This window comes from Poecilia mexicana, unplaced genomic scaffold (genome assembly GCF_051168715.1).
Source record: "Poecilia mexicana isolate PSO_F unplaced genomic scaffold, ASM5116871v1 scaffold_19, whole genome shotgun sequence".
Lineage (NCBI taxonomy): Eukaryota > Metazoa > Chordata > Actinopteri > Cyprinodontiformes > Poeciliidae > Poecilia > Poecilia mexicana.
In genome coordinates this window covers 2,289,738-2,309,187 of record NW_028263388.1, presented here as the reverse complement: position 1 = coordinate 2,309,187, position 19,450 = coordinate 2,289,738, and the positions used below count along the sequence as shown (strand labels likewise).

Here is a 19,450-nt window from a genome sequence, read left to right as displayed (position 1 = left end):
AGCCCAGAGCTGCGTTGGCAAAGACACATCTCTGTGAAGCTTTTCTGGTTCCTGTAATGACGGCGCCCTGACCTCGTTTTGCTCATTTGTCCCATTGTGATCCCGTCGTTCATCTTTTTTCATCCAACACCAGCCCTTCCTGTAGATAAGCATCCATGTTTTTATCCAGTGTCTGCCTCACTGGAGGAAATCCCAGTTCATTTACTGGTCAACAAATACAGATTTAGGCAGCAGCTGAAGATGTAAAAACCTTAAATAATTATCTGTAAATGTGGTTTTTTTTCCTGCTTCTGCATCTTCCAAATATTTCCAGGATATTTTTGGCACCAAATCTCATTTTTAACTGTAAATTTAATGATTTCTGCAGTTGATCATTTTTATTTTAACCATTTCATTTCTATTTTTAGGTGTTAAAAAAAGAAAAATGATGAATACATTTTCTTCTGTGGGATAATTATATTTGTAGAAAATTATGTAAAAAAAAAAAGCAAAAAAATGTTTTAAACTAAATAGAAAAGTGTAAGTTGGCCTTAAATATGCTAATCACAGGTCTTAAATCCTGTGCAGTTTGTTTTTCTCGCTGGACATTTTTTAGTCAGGCAAACATTTCAGACGCCTTAATGCCGTTCGCTAGCGAGCTTTTTTTTTTACGTCTGTCAGAATCGGTTCATCTTTGCCACCGGCTCCTTCTGTTGCATCCTGTAAAAAAAGATTAAACATTTCTACAGTATAAAATAAGCAGTTTCCTTTTGTACATTTCTGTTGTGATGCAGGTCTTAAATTTCATTCATAATGGTCTTAAAATGTCTTTAAAATCCTTAAATTTGAGCTGGAAAACCTTCAGAAACCCTGTTAAAACTATTAGCTCATTTTAGTCAGTTATTAATTTCAGGTTCAGATCCTTGGCTTAAATGTTTGCTCTCAGACTTTTAATCCACAAACTCGTTTATTAACTTGGCTGATGTTTGATTTATGTTGTTTTTTGCACAATTATATAACTATAATTAGTGTTAGCAGCATCTAAACAGGCTCCGCCGCTCGTCTGCCGTCAGTTTCTGTCATCGTCTCCTTCCATGAAATGACAGACTGTCGCTGGTGGATATTTAGCTCCGAGTTGAGGTTTATATTTTCCACACCTCTCTGTGTCAACACCACTTTTCCACTCAGGGCTCCCCTCCCATGTATGTTTGCAGCGACACGTGCTTAGCGCTGTTGAAAATAATCGGCAGCATGTCGACCTGAGGGCTAACGTCTGCTCTGACTGGAAAACATTTCAGTTTGCACTCTGCTTTCAACCTTTTAAATTAAATAAACAGTTTCTACATATTTTCACTGCCTCGGTTATAACTACTGTAAAAAATCTGCTGGATGAATATCTGAAATTTTGGGATTACTTCCAGAAATCTTTTAGAAGAAAACATGGAAATTTCAGCATTTGAAGAGTCAAACATTTGTTAGGAAAAACTCAGACATTATGAAATTAATCTAAAAAAATCTTTAAAAATATGAAAATTTTTGAGTTTGAAAAACTGAAATTTTGCATTTAATAACAGAAATTTTCTTTAAAAAAAAAACAAAAAAACAAAAAAAACATGGAAATTACTGTGTGAAAAGTTGAAAATTTGCTAGAAAAAAACTGAAATTTTGGGATTAATCACAGAAATTTTGTTTGAAAAAATATGGAATTTATTTATTTAAAAAAAATTGACTTGAAAAAAACTCAGAAATTTTGGGATTCTTCTCCAAAATTTTCTTCAAAAAATATAAAAATTTCTGAGTAGAACATGTTCAGACGAATTAGCAGTCACACGTTTAGATCTGTTGAAAATAATCTCAAACTTAGTTTTTTTCCTGCTCGGACTGGAAAAAGGAAAAATGCGTTTCGGTTTCAGTTCCGCTTTCCAACCTTTTGTCTCATTAAGTGAACGTTTATTTTCCTGCCTGCGTCTTAACGATCTAACGTGGAGAGCTTGTGTGATTGGCAGGACGGCGTTTCGCTCCCCCAGAGTTTTTCCACTGAAGACATGAACGGAGACTCCGTGAGTTTCGTCTGCTCTGCTGCTTCCTGCAGATAATCACTACAATCCCTGATTCTGGTGCAAACCCAGTCATTTTAGCGCAGCAGCATGTTGGATTTCTAAGAAAGTCGATGATTTCTTCGCTTTAAATTTTCCTCCTGCAACAGTTTGATGGACCTGCTGATCACTGAAAATGCTGTAATATTTCTGCAAAATATTTTATTTCTGTTTCCAGCAGAATTGCAGGTTTGTTTGCTGTGATCGAGCTCCTGCTGATTGTTGCTCTCTTTGCTTCGTCACTGGCAGGCAGGGCTGGGCGATGTGGATTAAAATAAAATCACAGATTATTTTCATGCCTCATCTCCAATTTTCTTTTCTGTAAAAAAATCACGAATGCTGAAAATTATTTCAGTCATTCCTTTTGTACGTTATGCAGTGAGGTAATAAAAACTATAATAAAAACACAATTTTACGTCTTAAAAATGTGATAAAATGCGATTTAATGAGCACCTCAGTGTTTTTACTTCTACATCTGTTCAGATTTGTGTCAAAGTCCTGCTACTGATAATAATTTGATGCTAATCTCTTAAAAGTAAAATAGACCCCAAAGTTTAACTTCACAAGACGCTCAGCATTCCTCATTGTTTTGATGACTTCTAATAAAATTACTAATTTATTCTCCTAATATTATAAATGTTTCTGGTAAAATTAAAACTTTGTTGTCCTATTTTGTGACTTCATTGCTGTACAGCAGTTTTCATGTAATGAGTTTTTTCTCGTAATCCAGAGGAAAAAAACGAAGCCTGTCCTAATATTTCGTCATAAAGTTGATCTGAACTCAAAGTTAACAGAAGCTGTAAAACAAGATGGCCGCTCTTGGCGTGATGACATCACTCTGAGCGTATTGATGAAAGACCATCCAAAAACCAACTGATTGATCAATAAGACGTATTGATCGCCCAGCCTTACTGCTAACTTCAATCCAACAACCTTGCAAGCTTTGCAAGAAGTGCGTAATTGAAATGAAAATGTAACTTTCCCACGTCTTCCTTTGTTCCTGTGTGCTCCCCTTGTAGTCGATCTGTGACCTTTCCTCCCGTTTTGCCCTCTCCCCCCTCCGCCCCCCGCCTCGCCCTGCGCCCCAGGAGCCGGGCCCGGCCAAGGTCACGGTGACCAGCGGCGGCGGCGGCAGCATCCCCTGCCTCCCCGGCAGCATGGCCGACGCCGAGCAGGTCCCCACCAGCCGCGCCACCCTGTGGCAGGAGCAGAGCCGCTGGAGCCGCGCCGCCATCCCCTGCAGCCGCAGCGCGTCCTGCCTCAGCCAGCTGGGCCAGAGCCAGCCGGACGCCGCCGTCGCCACGCGAGACGGTGAGGAAACCGCCAGGTTACCATCAGGTGGTTCTCTGCATCACCTGCAGGTTCCTGTGACCAGCCTGGACGATCTTATTAGAAAATACCCGTGTAATAAAACAGAGCCTGGAAAAGGTGCTTTACCTGCTGAAATATTCCAGACTTTCTCATGTTACAACCACAAACTTTACAGGTTTTTATTGTAATAAAGTTTTGCATCTTTCCTCTTTAGTCTTGATTAAAGGACATTCTGGATGATCTTTACTTTGTTATGAATGAAATCCCAGTGAACTCATGAAATAAAACGTATTTCCTGCCGTCTGGATGTTTGACTTGACGTGTTCCTGCGTTTCAGACGGCGGCGCCGGCGGCTCAGGCCGGAAAGTCCGAGTGGAGAGCGGATACTTTTCCCTGGAGAAGGCCAAGTCGGAGCCGAACCCGGCGCCTCCTCAGCACCTGCCCCTCTCCTCCTCGGCATCCTCCTCCTCTATAGGAGCTTCCAGGTACGAACCGGACCTCCCCGCCGCCCAGCGCTCCCCGGACCCGCTCCCCTCCCCTAAAGCTCTGGTTTCCCCGAGCTACTCCACCATCAGCTCCTCCCAGAGCTCCCTGGACTCCGAGCCCAGCAGCCGGGCGTCGCCCACTTGGGAGGCGCGCGGCCGGGCCGGAGGAACCGCGCGCGGCGTCGGGCGGGTCGGCCGGTCCGGCAGGGAGTACACGGCGCTGTCCGACGTTCCCCGCGCCCGCATCCTGAGCTACAAGGAGGCCTTCCGCTCCGAGAAGAGGCGGCAGGAGCTGCGGGAGCGGACCCGCAGCCCCGGCAGGGAGGAGGTGGTGCGGCTGTTCGGGGAGGAGCGCAGGTGAGAACAAACCTCCTGGTACTCTAACCGGTTTTTTCTTATTCTGTTTGTTTTTAACACTTTGAATTGTGTCTGCCTGAAAGGTGCCTTATAAATAAAGTAGATTTTATCACAAGCTGCGTTTTCAATACAAAACTTTCTGCTAATGTCAAAAAATCACAATTTCACACCGGAGGTGTTTCCATTAAACATGATTAAAATCAAACCTGAATAAGTTTCTTCACACAATAAGACATTAAAAAACATCCTGCAACCACTTCCTGTCGTCTTCTTCCTCATGGCTCCAGTGGCGACATCCAGCAATAATCAATTAATCACAATAAATTAAAACAAACTCGATAATTTCCATTTATTGTTTTTCTACCAACAGCTGGAAAAAAGTCTTTATTCTGGTGTTTTGGTCTCAACTGGCTTATTTTTTTCGAAGGACAATTTTGTCCACAGAGAATTATAATTAATTTTATTTGTTTTTCTTTATTTTGGATATTTAAATGTCTTCCAGCTCCAGTGTTAAATGTTTGTTAGAATTTAAAGTTCATTTATCTTTGAAAATGTGCTGTTCAATTACAGTAATTATATTACTAGAAAATGGTCTCAAAATAACAATATTATCGTTTATCACAGTAACTTCTGGGACTATTTGCTACGTGACGGATCTAACTCCACTGCAGTTTTACTAAATAAACCAATTTGAGAGCAAAAAAAAAAAAGCGCCTCATTCTGGGGCCAAAACGTTTTAGCAGAGAATTGGGTTTAGCATATTTTTATTAAATTAATTTATTTTTGAAATGTGGTCAATGGAAACGCAGCGACTGTTGAAATGCATTTACTGCAGGAGATTTATTAACCTGAATATTAAGAGCTTTAGACTGTATGTAGCAGTGGTGGGCACTGCTAACTAAAACGTTGGGTTTGGTAACTCTGAAGCAAAAAGGAGGCTCCCGTCCCCTAGAGGGCGCAAGAGTTAAACATTTGGGGGATATGGAGGAAAAACAATTAGATTGAATTTCGCATTGTCTTTAAACAAATTTTTTATTGAATTTTCTTTTCCATCACACTAGAAAATCTAAATCTTCCTATAAATCTTTGTTCTAGTGCCAAACTGACTTAAACGTAACTTTCAGCAGCATTGAAAAGGTGAACTACTCCCTAAACAGACTTCAAAATAAAAGCATGAATATAAAGATCTAATAAACTAATTGAACATTTGGTGCGCTAAACATTTTCAAAGAAAGCTAAAGTACTAACTAAAATATTAGCTCTGCATTAGCAGTGCCCACCACTGATATAACTAGTTCCTGCCATGCTTTAAACATTCAGCTTTCCAGTAGTTTAGCACCACTCTGTGTCTTTACTCTGTTTGCTCCTGCTTGCTGCCGTTGCGCTCCACTGGGTTCGGTTCTGGGGAGATAAATGCTCATTTTCTGGTGCTTTCTACCTTTTGCTCCTGCTGCCTTGCTAGTTTCTTTTGTTGTTTCGATCTTTTCCAGGGCTTGTGAACCGAGCTTCTCAGAGCTAAAGCCCAGCCAACCCTTCCACCCCCTGCTGCCCCCTGCTGGTCACCGCTGATTCCTGCTTTCTCTCATTTCATCTCTGCACCAGCTGGGAGCGCACACTCGCACCGTTTCACCTCATTTCCTTTGTACATTCAGTTTAACCTCTCCAGATTGAGTTACTCATTTCTAAGACATTTGCTCTTACGAGTTGCAGTGCCTTCAGGTAACGTTGACTGTTTTCATTGCTGCTGCCTCGGCAATATGTATAATGAGCCATTCTTGGAATAATTATTTCCTCTTTCATCATTTAACGCCACTGTTCAGCTGTAGGTGCATCTTTGTGGAGTTATTACCGTTATTCAACAACAAAAGGACATTAATATTGAAAAACATTGACAGTTTTCCTTAATTCTGGTTTTAACTCATCAAAACTCTCATATTGTAATATTTTTGGTATTCTGTGTTCTTATTTATATTGACTTTCATCTGTTTTTTATGGAGCCCCCTAGAGGACATGGGGGGAATTTCTATTGTTTTCATGTTATTATGCAATGACAGTTTTATGTGCAATCCCATCTTAACCTTTCACAAACATGAACACAAAGTTAGATTAATTTTCAACAAAGAGTTAAGAATGTAGAAGGTTTTAAATGTGCTGTTTATCTCTAACACACTATGCCGTGTATTGGTGTTATTTAATTTATTTAATATTTAATCATATTTAAATACGTATATTCTCACACTTGTATATATATTTTTAGAAATGTTGTGGTTATATTTCTATTTACTAATAATTAGCACTTGGATGGGACTAGCTTGTCAACAAATAATAATTTCCCATGGAGGATCAATAAATTATATTCTATTCTATAATAGATCTATAATTGTGATTGAACGTACAGAAAATAATTCTCCATGTCCACTAGGGGGCTCCATAGTTTTTGAAGAAATGACTGAGTGGTGCGTTTTTTTGTTTTTTGTTTGTTTGTTTTTGTAGGAGATCTCAGATCATCGGCCGGTTTGAGGAGAACCAATCAGTGGAGCGTATGGACACAAGCAGCAGCGGCGGCCATGACACCTCGGCTAACACGACGGCGACCCAGAGACAAAGCCGGAGCGAGAGACGGTGTCTGGATGGGAAACACGTACGCCGCTGTCCTGATGGTTGATTAGTGCTGAAGTGAAGCCGGACGCCTTCGGTTTCTGATGGTTTTGTGATTTTAGGAGATGTCACTGGACACGGGGAAGGACCGCTTGGCGCCGGACGTCTCCAGCTCCAACTTCCTCAACTTAAGAAGAGCAAAGTCTCTGGACCGCAGAGCCTCAGAGTCTTCAATGACGGTCAGTGTGGCGACTAAAAGCACCAGCTGAACATCTGTCTGTCCGTCTGTCAGTCCATCCATCCATCCATCATCCATCCATCCATCCATCCATCCATCCATCCATCATCCATCCATCATCCATCCATCCATCCATCCATCCATCCATCCAACCATCCATCATCCATCCATGCATCCATCCATCCATCCTCCATCCATCCATCCATCATCCATCCATCCATCCATCCATCCAACCATCCATCATCCATCCATGCATCCATCCATCATCCATCCATCAATCATCCATCCATCCATCCATCCATCCATCCATCCATCCATCATCCATCCATCCATCCATCCATCAATCATCCATCCATCCATCATCCATCCATCCATCCATCCATCAACCATCCATCCATCCATCCAACCATCCATCATCCATCCATGCATCCATCCATCATCCATCCATCCAACCATCCATCAATCATCCATCCATGCATCCATCCATCCATCCATCCATCCATCCATCAACCATCCATCATCCATCCATGCATCCATCCATCATCCATCCATCCAACCATCCATCAATCATCCATCAACCATCCATCCATCCAACCATCCATCATCCATCCATGCATCCATCCATCATCCATCCATCCAACCATCCATCAATCATCCATCCATCCATCCATCCAACCATCCATCATCCATCCATGCATCCATCCATCATCCATCCATCCAACCATCCATCAATCATCCATCCATCCATCCATCAACCATCCATCAACCATCCATCCCAAAGGGTTCATAAAAACAAGTGTAATAGGGGTTAAAAAAAAAATCCTGGCTATAAATTCTGAAAACAAAATTTAAAAAAGCATTTCTGCAGCTATCAACACTGCAAACACAACATTTTACCAAATATTTTTGTACAGTTTCTAGTGCAAATATCTTTGTACAAAACTAATTTACAAGATATAGAAGCTTGTTTAAGTCAATAATTTCTTAATATTGATAGAAATGCTCAGGTTTCTCTGGTTTGTAATTGCTCTTATAACACTGGAAAAAATGTCTTATAAGTGAAATAATCAGCCAGTGGAGCTAGAACTTGGTTGCTAGGTAACGGCTGGGCTCGGCTGGCGTTGCTAGGTAACGGCTGGGCTCGGCTGGCGTTGCTAGGTAACTGCTGGGCTCGGCTGGCGTTGCTAGGTAACGGCGCCAGTAGAACTAGAAGTTTCTCACCAATATTAAGGAACTATTTAATCAAAACAAGTTCCTATATCTTGCTGAAAAGTTAGTTGTAAGTTAGTTTTGTCATCTTTTAAGCTCACTAAGATATTTGCACTGGAAACCAGAACAAAACTACTTGTTAATATTTTGTGTTTGTGCAGTGAATCTGCTTAAATCTGCATCGGTGACTCCCAGTCTGACTCTGCGGCCTGTTTCGGGGTAATCCAGTCAGCGTGTGGCTGATTTCTGTGTCCCGGCTGCAGCTGCCAAACCCCCCGCCCCCTCATGCACACGTCTACATACACCACTGCCGCCACTGCTGCGATTATAAATAACCAGCTCAGAAGCAGGCAGAGTTGCGTGGCAGAGACAGAAACAGATTGTCAACAAATGAGTTAAAGGCGATCAGAATGACTCTGTGCCAGGCGGTGACTCCTCACCGGATGAAACTCAACCAAAACAAGGTACCGCCGCCGATCACACGGCTCATTTCTAGACGAATGTTCTGAGTTTGGCGTCTATAAACGGCCTGCAGGTTGCTCCAAGGCAGCAGTTTGTGTTTCACAGGGACGGTCCAGGTCCCGCCACTCAGTCTGCAGTCGAGGCTCCGCTTCCGAACTTAACGAGCAAACGCTTCACAACTTTATCGGCCCCAAAGATTATCAGGTTTTCTGTCGGACATTTCTCTGCAGAAACTGGAGGAACGTGTAGCAAACAGTTTCAGATATTTATTTTAAAGCCCTTTATGTTCAATATGAATCAAACTCAGAACACTGAAAAACATTAAAGAAAAGAAAAAAATAGGATTTTTATCTATTTTTAAATCAATATGTGATTTTAAAATTTCCTACTTATAACAACCTGACTGTCAGAAAATATAACTAATTATCCTTCTGTGCATCTTCTTATAAATATTGGTTTAAAAATTAATTTCAGTGGGATTTTTTATGGACGAACCGATTCACTTTTTCACTTCCGATACCGATATCGGTGGTTTAGTATCGGCCAATACGATACAGAAAAAACATGCTGAGTTCACTTAAATGTTTGTTTCTTTTAAAACACAGGCATAAATTAATTACAAATTTATTTGATAACTTAAAGACACATCAACACATTAATAAAAAATGAAACGTAACATTTAAAATGGCCAAATCTGAGTGTTTTTAAATCATAGTTTAAAAACACTAAATGTTTTCTGGACTCATTTTTAGATTTATTGATTGCAAATGTACATATTTCTATGTGCATGCTTCTTTCTATTTTATTTTATGTATTTATATTTACATCACACTTTAATGTGAATATTCTTTATAAACTTTATTTTTCTCACGGTTTTATTTGTATTTAATGATACTGGATGGAGTAGTTTGTTAAATAATCAATTTTATTATTTTATTTATTTTATTATGTATTTTAAAAACAAACTTTTTCCTTAAATAAAAACTATAATTATCAAGAACTTATTCAAAATATAATTTAGCAATAAAAAAAAGAAAGATTTGTTGAGCATTTTGAATACTTGGAATTGCGATTCTCTATATAATAGATTTTTTCTGTCTCTCTAATTAAATGATAAATATTATTATTATTATCTATTTGCTTTTTCTGCAGCCGGATTTGCTGAACTTTAAGAAAGGATGGATGACGAAGCTTTATGAAGACGGAGTGGTAAATTTGACTCATTAGCAGGATTAAATCTCCTCTGCTGCTTGGCTGATTTAATGTAACCGACTTTTATTTTTCTCTTTAGTGGAAGAAACACTGGTTTGTGCTGACAGACCAGAACCTGAGGTTCTACAAAGATTCGATCGCTGAGGAGGTGAGGAGTTTATTGTTCTTTAAAGCTGAATTAAAGAGGCAGTGTCATGTAAAATGGATTTTTTCTTTTTGCTTTAAATCGTGTTTCAATGTTTTTCCCTCATCAAAAACAAACATGAAGTGTTGATTTGATTCTTTCATGCATGTCTGAGAAATCCTTTAATCTCCATGGCAACCAAAAACCTGGGTGGACCTAGCTCCGCCTCCCAGGTGAAGCTCCTCCCACATCAGCTCCTTCAGACTAGCCAGCAGCAATTAGCAACCAGCTGCTGAGCTCATTATAGGAGCTGCTGCTCAGAGCAACGCCTGTAAAAATGTTAAAGGGTTAATAGAGGAGCCATGTTGGGATGACTTCCTGGAGGCGGAGCTTCAGAAAGAGCAGGAGTTTCTTAAAGAGACAGAGGCCCAGTTTCAAGATGATAAATTAGGAAGTCAGATTTCTTTTAAGTCGTATTTGATATATAAACTGAAGGTAACAACAGCTGTGTTTCCATTGACCATATAGTTGCACAATTCGACTTTTTGAAAATAAATTTGCTTAATGGAAAAACGTAAAGTTTGAAAAAACGTAAAGTTTTGGCGCTAGGATGAGGTGTTTGTTTTGGCCAGGTAAGTTTGGTTGATTTTATAAATCGCATCACACGAGTCACATGATCAACAACCAGATGTTACTACTGGTGGAAACCAAGAAGAAGACGACAGGAAGTGCTGCAACATGTTTTTAATGATCAAACTTTTTCATGTGTGATTGTAATTTAAATTCTTATTTAATAGAAACACTGCGGTGGTAACATTAGCAGAATATCAACAAAGATTTGAACTAGTTTGTAATGGAAATGCAGCAGCTGCTATAGAATAAACTGGGCACTTTAAGCCCTAAAATGTTAATTCTCTCCTGATTCTGACCCGTTTTCTTTCAGGCCTCAGAGCTGGATGGCGAAATCGACCTCTCCACATGTTACGATGTCAAGGAGTTTCCCGTCCAGAGGAACTACGGCTTCCAGATCCTTGTGAGTGTCGATGTTTTCTGGTCGTTTCTGATGCGGCGTTGTTAATCTGAACATGAATCTGCCCGTCTATAAACAACCTCAGACTCCCCGTGGTTCTGGTATCAGGCTTCCTCGCTGCTTATTGTCTGACATGGAGGATGGCACTTTGGTTTGCCATCTCTGTGACATCAGTGTGTTTTAAATTAGATGCAGCCGTCGCCACCTCTTCCTCTCTTAATCCGCGCAGCCAGACCCGTCTTTGTTTACATGAGGAACCGCAGGGAAAACATCCAGAGGGAATCCGATTAATCATAATTCAGTGGAGCAAAAATACCAACACAGTCGCCCGTTTGGTAGCGTTAGTCTAGAGGAGGCGGGGCGGCGAATCGGTTTTATTGGTTCATGGAGATTTTGGTTTTTCAAGATTTAATTTATGGAAAATCAGATTTTAATCAACTTGAATTAAACTTTTTTTTCTCCAGATTCTGACCTTTTCTAAGGATTCAGACTCTTCTGAGATCAAAAGTCAGAAAAATTCAGAATTCTGAGAAAAATTCTGAGAAAAATTCAGAATTCTGAGAAAAATTCTGAGAAAAATTCAGAATTCTGAGGCAAAAAAAGTCAGAATTCCACAAAAAATCAAGGATATTTTCATAAACTTCATTAAAGACACAGACATACTTTTCTTATTGTTAGTTAGCTTTACCCGTTTTGGGAAAGTTATAATTATCAAAGTTGTGTTATGTGAAACAGAACATTTTGTCATATGCTAGTTTACCTTCTCGCAGCTGCAGAAGGCTGAAAACTGTAACAAGACATCATTAATAACATTAATACATAATAATAGTGAACTGAAACTACCTTCTTTAGTTCATCTGTTTTTATTTTGTCTCCAAATTCACCTGAAATGCTTTAAAGCGGTTTAATTTTACCGTTTCATGCCGTTTTGTGTGATTATTTTTGGTTTTGAACACCTGAAATGTGTTTTCTGATGAAACGCTGTGCCTGCCTGCTCCCAGTGTAAGGACGGCGCCTGCACGCTGTCCGCCATGACCTCTGGGATCCGCCGCAACTGGATCCAGGCCATCATGAAGAACGTCCGGCCCACCGTCGCCCCCGACGTCACGCGGTAATCCCCGGCCCGGTCAACGCCGGCAGACGCCTCATTTATCTAAACGCCGCCTCCTGCCCCTCCTCACCCACTCTCCCCTTCTTTCTCTTCCTTCTTCCGGTGTTTTCTGCCCACTTCCAGGAAAAACATCTCTCTGAAACTGTCCGTTCTGAAGCCCAGGTTGGAGCGCTTGTGTGTTGAATTTCAAGCCGTGATGTAATCGCTCAGCAGTGTCCGTCCCGGCGTGCTTGTGGTCATGTGACTCATGTGCTTCAGCAGAGGCCAGAATAAAACTGATGCTGCAGAGCAAACAGCCGGTTCAGACAGACAGACAGACCTGACACTGACTGCAGTATTACTGTTCTTTATGATGCAGTGTTAGGGCCAGCACAGGAAAAACAGGAATAATAATTATGAGAATAAAGTCATAATATTGCCAGAATAGATGTAATATGAGAATTAAAGTCATGATAATACTAGAATAATATTCTTAATGAGAATCAAGTAAAAATATTTTTAGAATAAAGTTGGAATAACACAAAAAATGTTACATTGAGACAAAATTGTCATTCATAATATGATAAAAAATAACAGAATAAAGAGGAATTTTATTATAATATTGCAAGATTAAAGTTGTACAACAGTAAAGTTATAAAGATACCAGAATAATTGTACTTACACAAAATAAAGCCGTAATAATGAGAATAAAGTTTAAAATTTTAACAAAGTCTCAGTAATACGAGAAAAAAAGTTGTAGTAGTACAAGAATAATCATAATAAGAGAATAAAGTTGTCATAATATAAAAACAATTATATTAATAATTAAGTAGGATTACCAGAATAAATCTTTTAATCTGTAAAAATATCAGAATAATGTCAAAATATTAACAGAATAGTAATTAAAACACAACAAAACTGGTAATTATACAAGAAAAGTCAGAATATTTTGAGAAAATCCTACGAGATTAAACAGAAAGTTGTATGACAATACTGGTAAAAACACATAGTACTACCACATAGTATTACCACATAGTATTACCACATAGTACTACCACATAGTATTACCACATAGTATTACCACATAGTATTACCACATAGTATTACCACATAGTACTACCACATAGTATTACCACATAGTACTACCACATAGTATTACCACATAGTATTACCACATAGTACTACCACATAGTACTACCACATAGTATTACCACATAGTACTACCACATAGTATTACCACATAGTATTACCACATAGTACTACCACATAGTACTACCACATAGTACTACCACATAGTATTACCACATAGTACTACCACATAGTACTACCACATAGTACTACCACATAGTACTACCACATAGTATTACCACATAGTATTACCACATAGTACTACCACATAGTATTACCACATAGTACTACCACATAGTACTACCACATAGTACTACCACATAGTACTACCACATAGTATTACCACATAGTATTACCACATAGTATTACCACATAGTACTACCACATAGTACTACCACATAGTACTACCACATAGTATTACCACATAGTATTACCACATAGTACTACCACATAGTATTACCACATAGTACTACCACATAGTACTACCACATAGTATTACCACATAGTACTACCACATAGTACTACCACATAGTATTACCACATAGTATTACCACATAGTATTACCACATAGTACTACCACATAGTATTACCACATAGTATTACCACATAGTACTACCACATAGTATTACCACATAGTACTACCACATAGTACTACCACATAGTACTACCACATAGTATTACCACATAGTATTACCACATAGTACTACCACATAGTATTACCACATAGTACTACCACATAGTATTACCACATAGTACTACCACATAGTACTACCACATAGTACTACCACATAGTACTACCACATAGTACTACCACATAGTACTACCACATAGTACTACCACATAGTATTACCACATAGTACTACCACATAGTACTACCACATAGTACTACCACATAGTATTACCACATAGTACTACCACATAGTACTACCACATAGTACTACCACATAGTACTACCACATAGTACTACCACATAGTACTACCACATAGTACTACCACATAGTATTACCACATAGTACTACCACATAGTACTACCACATAGTACTACCACATAGTACTACCACATAGTATTACCACATAGTACTACCACATAGTACTACCACATAGTATTACCACATAGTACTACCACATAGTACTACCACATAGTACTACCACATAGTACTACCACATAGTACTACCACATAGTATTACCACATAGTACTACCACATAGTACTACCACATAGTATTACCACATAGTACTACCACATAGTACTACCACATAGTATTACCACATAGTACTACCACATAGTACTACCACATAGTATTACCACATAGTATTACCACATAGTATTACCACATAGTACTACCACATAGTATTACCACATAGTATTACCACATAGTACTACCACATAGTATTACCACATAGTACTACCACATAGTACTACCACATAGTACTACCACATAGTATTACCACATAGTATTACCACATAGTACTACCACATAGTATTACCACATAGTACTACCACATAGTATTACCACATAGTACTACCACATAGTACTACCACATAGTACTACCACATAGTACTACCACATAGTACTACCACATAGTACTACCACATAGTATTACCACATAGTACTACCACATAGTACTACCACATAGTACTACCACATAGTATTACCACATAGTACTACCACATAGTACTACCACATAGTACTACCACATAGTACTACCACATAGTACTACCACATAGTACTACCACATAGTACTACCACATAGTATTACCACATAGTACTACCACATAGTACTACCACATAGTACTACCACATAGTACTACCACATAGTATTACCACATAGTACTACCACATAGTACTACCACATAGTATTACCACATAGTACTACCACATAGTACTACCACATAGTACTACCACATAGTACTACCACATAGTACTACCACATAGTATTACCACATAGTACTACCACATAGTACTACCACATAGTACTACCACATAGTATTACCACATAGTACTACCACATAGTACTACCACATAGTACTACCACATAGTACTACCACATAGTACTACCACATAGTATTACCACATAGTATTACCACATAGTACTACCACATAGTACTACCACATAGTACTACCACATAGTACTACCACATAGTACTACCACATAGTATTACCACATAGTACTACCACATAGTACTACCACATAGTATTACCACATAGTATTACCACATAGTACTACCACATAGTATTACCACATAGTACTACCACATAGTACTACCACATAGTACTACCACATAGTATTACCACATAGTACTACCACATAGTACTACCACATAGTATTACCACATAGTACTACCACATAGTACTACCACATAGTATTACCACATAGTACTACCACATAGTACTACCACATAGTATTACCACATAGTACTACCACATAGTACTACCACATAGTATTACCACATAGTACTACCACGTAGTACTACCACACAGTATTACCATAATGAAGTTGTATTCTGGTAACTTTGCATATTAATTCTCATTATATTACGATTTTATTCTTGTAATAATAATAATAAATCTCTTAGTTTGTATGTTTGTCTCCAGGTCGTCTCTTTATAGAAAACTCACACCCTGTTGCTCCGCTGTTAACCCCGGCCCATTTGACCTTTGACCTCACATTTAATGACCCATTTAAGTGCTGATCTGGATTCTGTCTCGTTTCACTTCCACACATCTGTTATCTTCTTCCCGCCACCAGATTCCTCTCATTCCTCTTCTAGAGGTTTACGTTGACGCTTTCCTCAGATTATCGGCGCTGCTTTCGTCGCTTCGTCTGTCTTATAAATGTTTCTGATACTTTGACTAGGCTCTGTTTACGGTGCTGATTCAGGGTTTCTGCAGGTCACACGATCTAAACATAACATTTTGTTTCTACCAGAGTCTGTACAGCAGAGCAAGCATGTGGCGACTGCATAGGTATCAGCAGCCATTGTGCTACTGGTGATGTAAACAAAGCAGAAATTCTTATCATGTGAATATTTTTATTTTAATTTAGCCAATTTTCTTCTGTAATTGCACATAAAGTAGTAAAAGAAATATGGTTATATATATACAAATTGTAATATTATTGAAAAGTTGATTCATTTCAGATAATTTAAACTTAAATATCCTTTAGATATAGATTTATTTTCATTATGTCTGTTAATTTTTATGTTTGTGGCTGACAAAGGGTTAAAACCCAAAAATTCTGTTTCTCAGATAATTTCTGCATTTTTTTATACTTTTAACACGTTTGGTTTAAACAATGTCAACAAAGGAAACAATAAAATCAGTTCAAGGTTTAAATAAAGGATTATATTTGCTGCTCATTCTGGTTCAGGTGACTGGAATCATAACTGATCATGGAAAAGTTTTAAAAATCTTAAATCTCAGTTGGATCTGCAGAAACTCTGTGAACTCACAGCTGGAAGAGGCTGTGATTTACGACGGCGTGTTGGAGCCACTGCAGATGAAAAAGGAGTAAATTTCCAACAAAAAACTCAGACATTTTTAGATTAATCTCAGACGTTAAATCTACGATAAATCTAAATACACTCAGAAGTTTTGAGATTAATAAAGTTTGTAGAAAAAAATAAGAAATTTCTGTTTAAAAAGTCAGAAATATGTTAAATAAAAATCTAAACTTTTGACAATCTTAGAAACATTTGAGAAAAAATAAAAAATTTCTGAGATTCAGAAATGAAATAATTTAGACAAACGCAGAAAAAAGTTTTTTTTCAAAAAATTTGAGTTAAATCTAGCAAAGTTTTTCTTTTCCTCAAATTTCTGAGATCAATCACAAAGTTTCTGAGTTTTTTACAGCAAATTTTAAATTTGTCTTCCATTTTCTTGTTTTGTCTGGAAAGCCCATAAATTTACTCCTGTCTCTATAAGCCTCTAATTCGCCGTCGTGTTTATTTTATTTTGACTGTTTGAACTGGTGCAGGTTTAAAACTCTCCTCCATTAAATCTGTCTTCACTGTTTGTTGATCCAGATCCATCCCTGATGAAAACATAAAGAGCCATGTGATGTTGGAGCCCTCTCAGGTGACCTCTGACCCCAAGTCGGACGACTCCAAGCAGTCGCCGGGCAGCAACGCCGCCACTCCTCCGTCTGAGCCGCGTAGGAAAGGAGTCCGTGAGCGCCGGCGAGAGGGCCGCTCCAAAACCTTTGACTGGACCGAATTCAAAGTGGAGAGGAAGGAGAAGCCGGCGAAAGAGCGAGCGGACACGGTCGACCTCAGCTCGGCGTTCTCCACCACCTCCTCCTGCTCGCCCTCCTCCTCCGCCTCCTCGCTGGCCTCCTCACCCGCGTCTTCCTCCTCCCTGCAAACCTCGTCCGTATCGGCTCCGCCCGCTGCAGACGCGAAAGACGAGCCGTCCCCAGAGGAGCCGGGCAAAATGGACGTCGACCACAGGGCGATCAGGCCGAGGGGCGCCGACGCGACGGACGGCGTCGCTCCAGACGTCAGACAGGAAATCGAACAGCGGTGGCATCAGGTGGAGACGACGCCGCTGAGAGAGGAGAAGCAGGTCCCGATTTCCACGACTGCAGGAACCGCCGAGCGACTGCCGGCTAACGAGCTAGCGGAGCTGCTGGACAAGGAGGTGAGACTTAAAATATGACGAAAATATGAGAACAAGGACGTAACATTATGACTTGTTATTGTACAACTTTATTCTGTTAATATTATCACTTTATTCTCATATTGTGATTTAATTTTGTAATATTATGATTTTATTCTCATGAAATCACAAGAATAAAGTCTTTATTTATAAGTTGTATTCTTATTTTATGACTTTATTCTTTAATAACATTTTTCTTCTGACATCACTTTATTCTCATGTTATTATGACTTTATTCTAAGATGCTTTTTCTTCGCCCGGCTCTGATACTGCGCCGTAGTTTCCACCGTTTCCTGACACATTAATGTGAACATTTTACCTGTTCATTATTTAACTTATTAACTCTAAAATCTGGGCATTTTGCTTGAAAATGTTAATCAGGAACCATTAGAAACTACGATGGAAACTGCTGGTTCTGCTGGTTAAGCAGGAATAAATGTGTCTTCCAGTTGGGACAGAAGCAGCAGGAGCTGGACCGGCTGCAGGAGCAGAACATCCTGCTGAAGGAGCAGCTGGAGGACGCTCTGGGCCGGGAGCAGAGCGCCAGGGAGGGATACGTCCTGCAGGTACGTCACACGCAGCTGCTTCAGCTGTTCACCAGCTATCAGTCAGAAACATTTACAGGTCTAAAACATCAGGACTTGTCCAGTCTTCGTTCATTTCTGGGACTAAATGGAGACATTTTCTTTCAGAATTGTATTTACTTGGAAAAAGGTTTTATTAAAGGGGCTTGTTATGTATTTTCCAGGCACATGGTCCCATTTTATAACACAATCAAGTCTCCTTCAGTTGTTATGAAAATGCCTTGTATATCAGAAATTTCTTCAAAACGTTGGCTCCTTCAGAGTGAGAGCAGGAGTACCTCAGGGATGTGTACTCGGTCCTTCTGTGATTCTCTCACCTGAAACACAAAATTAGTCTTCTTATTTCTCAGGCACAAACTGACATTTTACAGCAAAATCAAGGAACTGGGGGTGTGCTGTGGTGGTGCAGGGGTTCAGCACAACCCATGTATGAAGGCCTTAGTCCTGGACGCGGCCGTCGCAGGTTCGATTCCCAGCCTGGCGACCTTTGCCCCATGTCTTTCCCCTTCTCTCATTACCAACTTTCCTGTCAATTAACGATCACATAAAGGCCACTAGAGCCAATAAAACTGTAAAAAAAATCAAGTAACTGTTATATTCAGTTGCTATAAAAAGTCTGCATGTCAAAAGTGACTGAAAGTGTTTTGACTTTAGACAAAGGCGTATCGGATGCCTTGAAATTGGCTCAAAAACGTTGCTTTTACGTAACACCCACCCTCCTGTTTCACTCGGTTCCTGTTGTGAGTGATTTTACTGAAGGTTATACGAACCCAGTGAACCGGCCACATGTAATTTTAGCAAACCTTTCGGTTGTTGAAGTCCTGGTGAGGCTTTTTGTACCTCATAAAGTAAAATAAAAACTGTTTTTGTTACAGATTTTTGTGTGAAAG

The 19,450-nt window shown here is 39.4% G+C and overlaps 1 protein-coding gene across 5 annotated transcripts in view; it reads left to right on the top strand.

Moving 5' to 3' along the window:
• Positions 1–19,450, top strand: part of mpripa (myosin phosphatase Rho interacting protein a) — a 61,002-nt gene that overhangs the window by 28,201 nt on the left and 13,351 nt on the right. For 2 of the 5 annotated variants that reach the window (XM_088001020.1, XM_088001021.1), the window contains exons 6-17: positions 1,986–2,039; positions 3,164–3,386; positions 3,724–4,228; positions 6,722–6,869; positions 6,949–7,065; positions 9,888–9,944; positions 10,027–10,095; positions 11,015–11,104; positions 12,103–12,212; positions 12,336–12,374; positions 17,346–17,958; positions 18,426–18,542. In XM_088001020.1, the coding sequence (XP_087857146.1) occupies positions 1,986–2,039; positions 3,164–3,386; positions 3,724–4,228; positions 6,722–6,869; positions 6,949–7,065; positions 9,888–9,944; positions 10,027–10,095; positions 11,015–11,104; positions 12,103–12,212; positions 12,336–12,374; positions 17,346–17,958; positions 18,426–18,542 (2,142 nt within the window). The remainder of the gene's footprint in view (positions 1–1,985; positions 2,040–3,163; positions 3,387–3,723; positions 4,229–6,721; positions 6,870–6,948; positions 7,066–9,887; positions 9,945–10,026; positions 10,096–11,014; positions 11,105–12,102; positions 12,213–12,335; positions 12,375–17,345; positions 17,959–18,425; positions 18,543–19,450) is intronic. The other 3 variants (XM_088001023.1, XM_015007072.2, XM_088001022.1) reach the window with 3 other exon arrangements.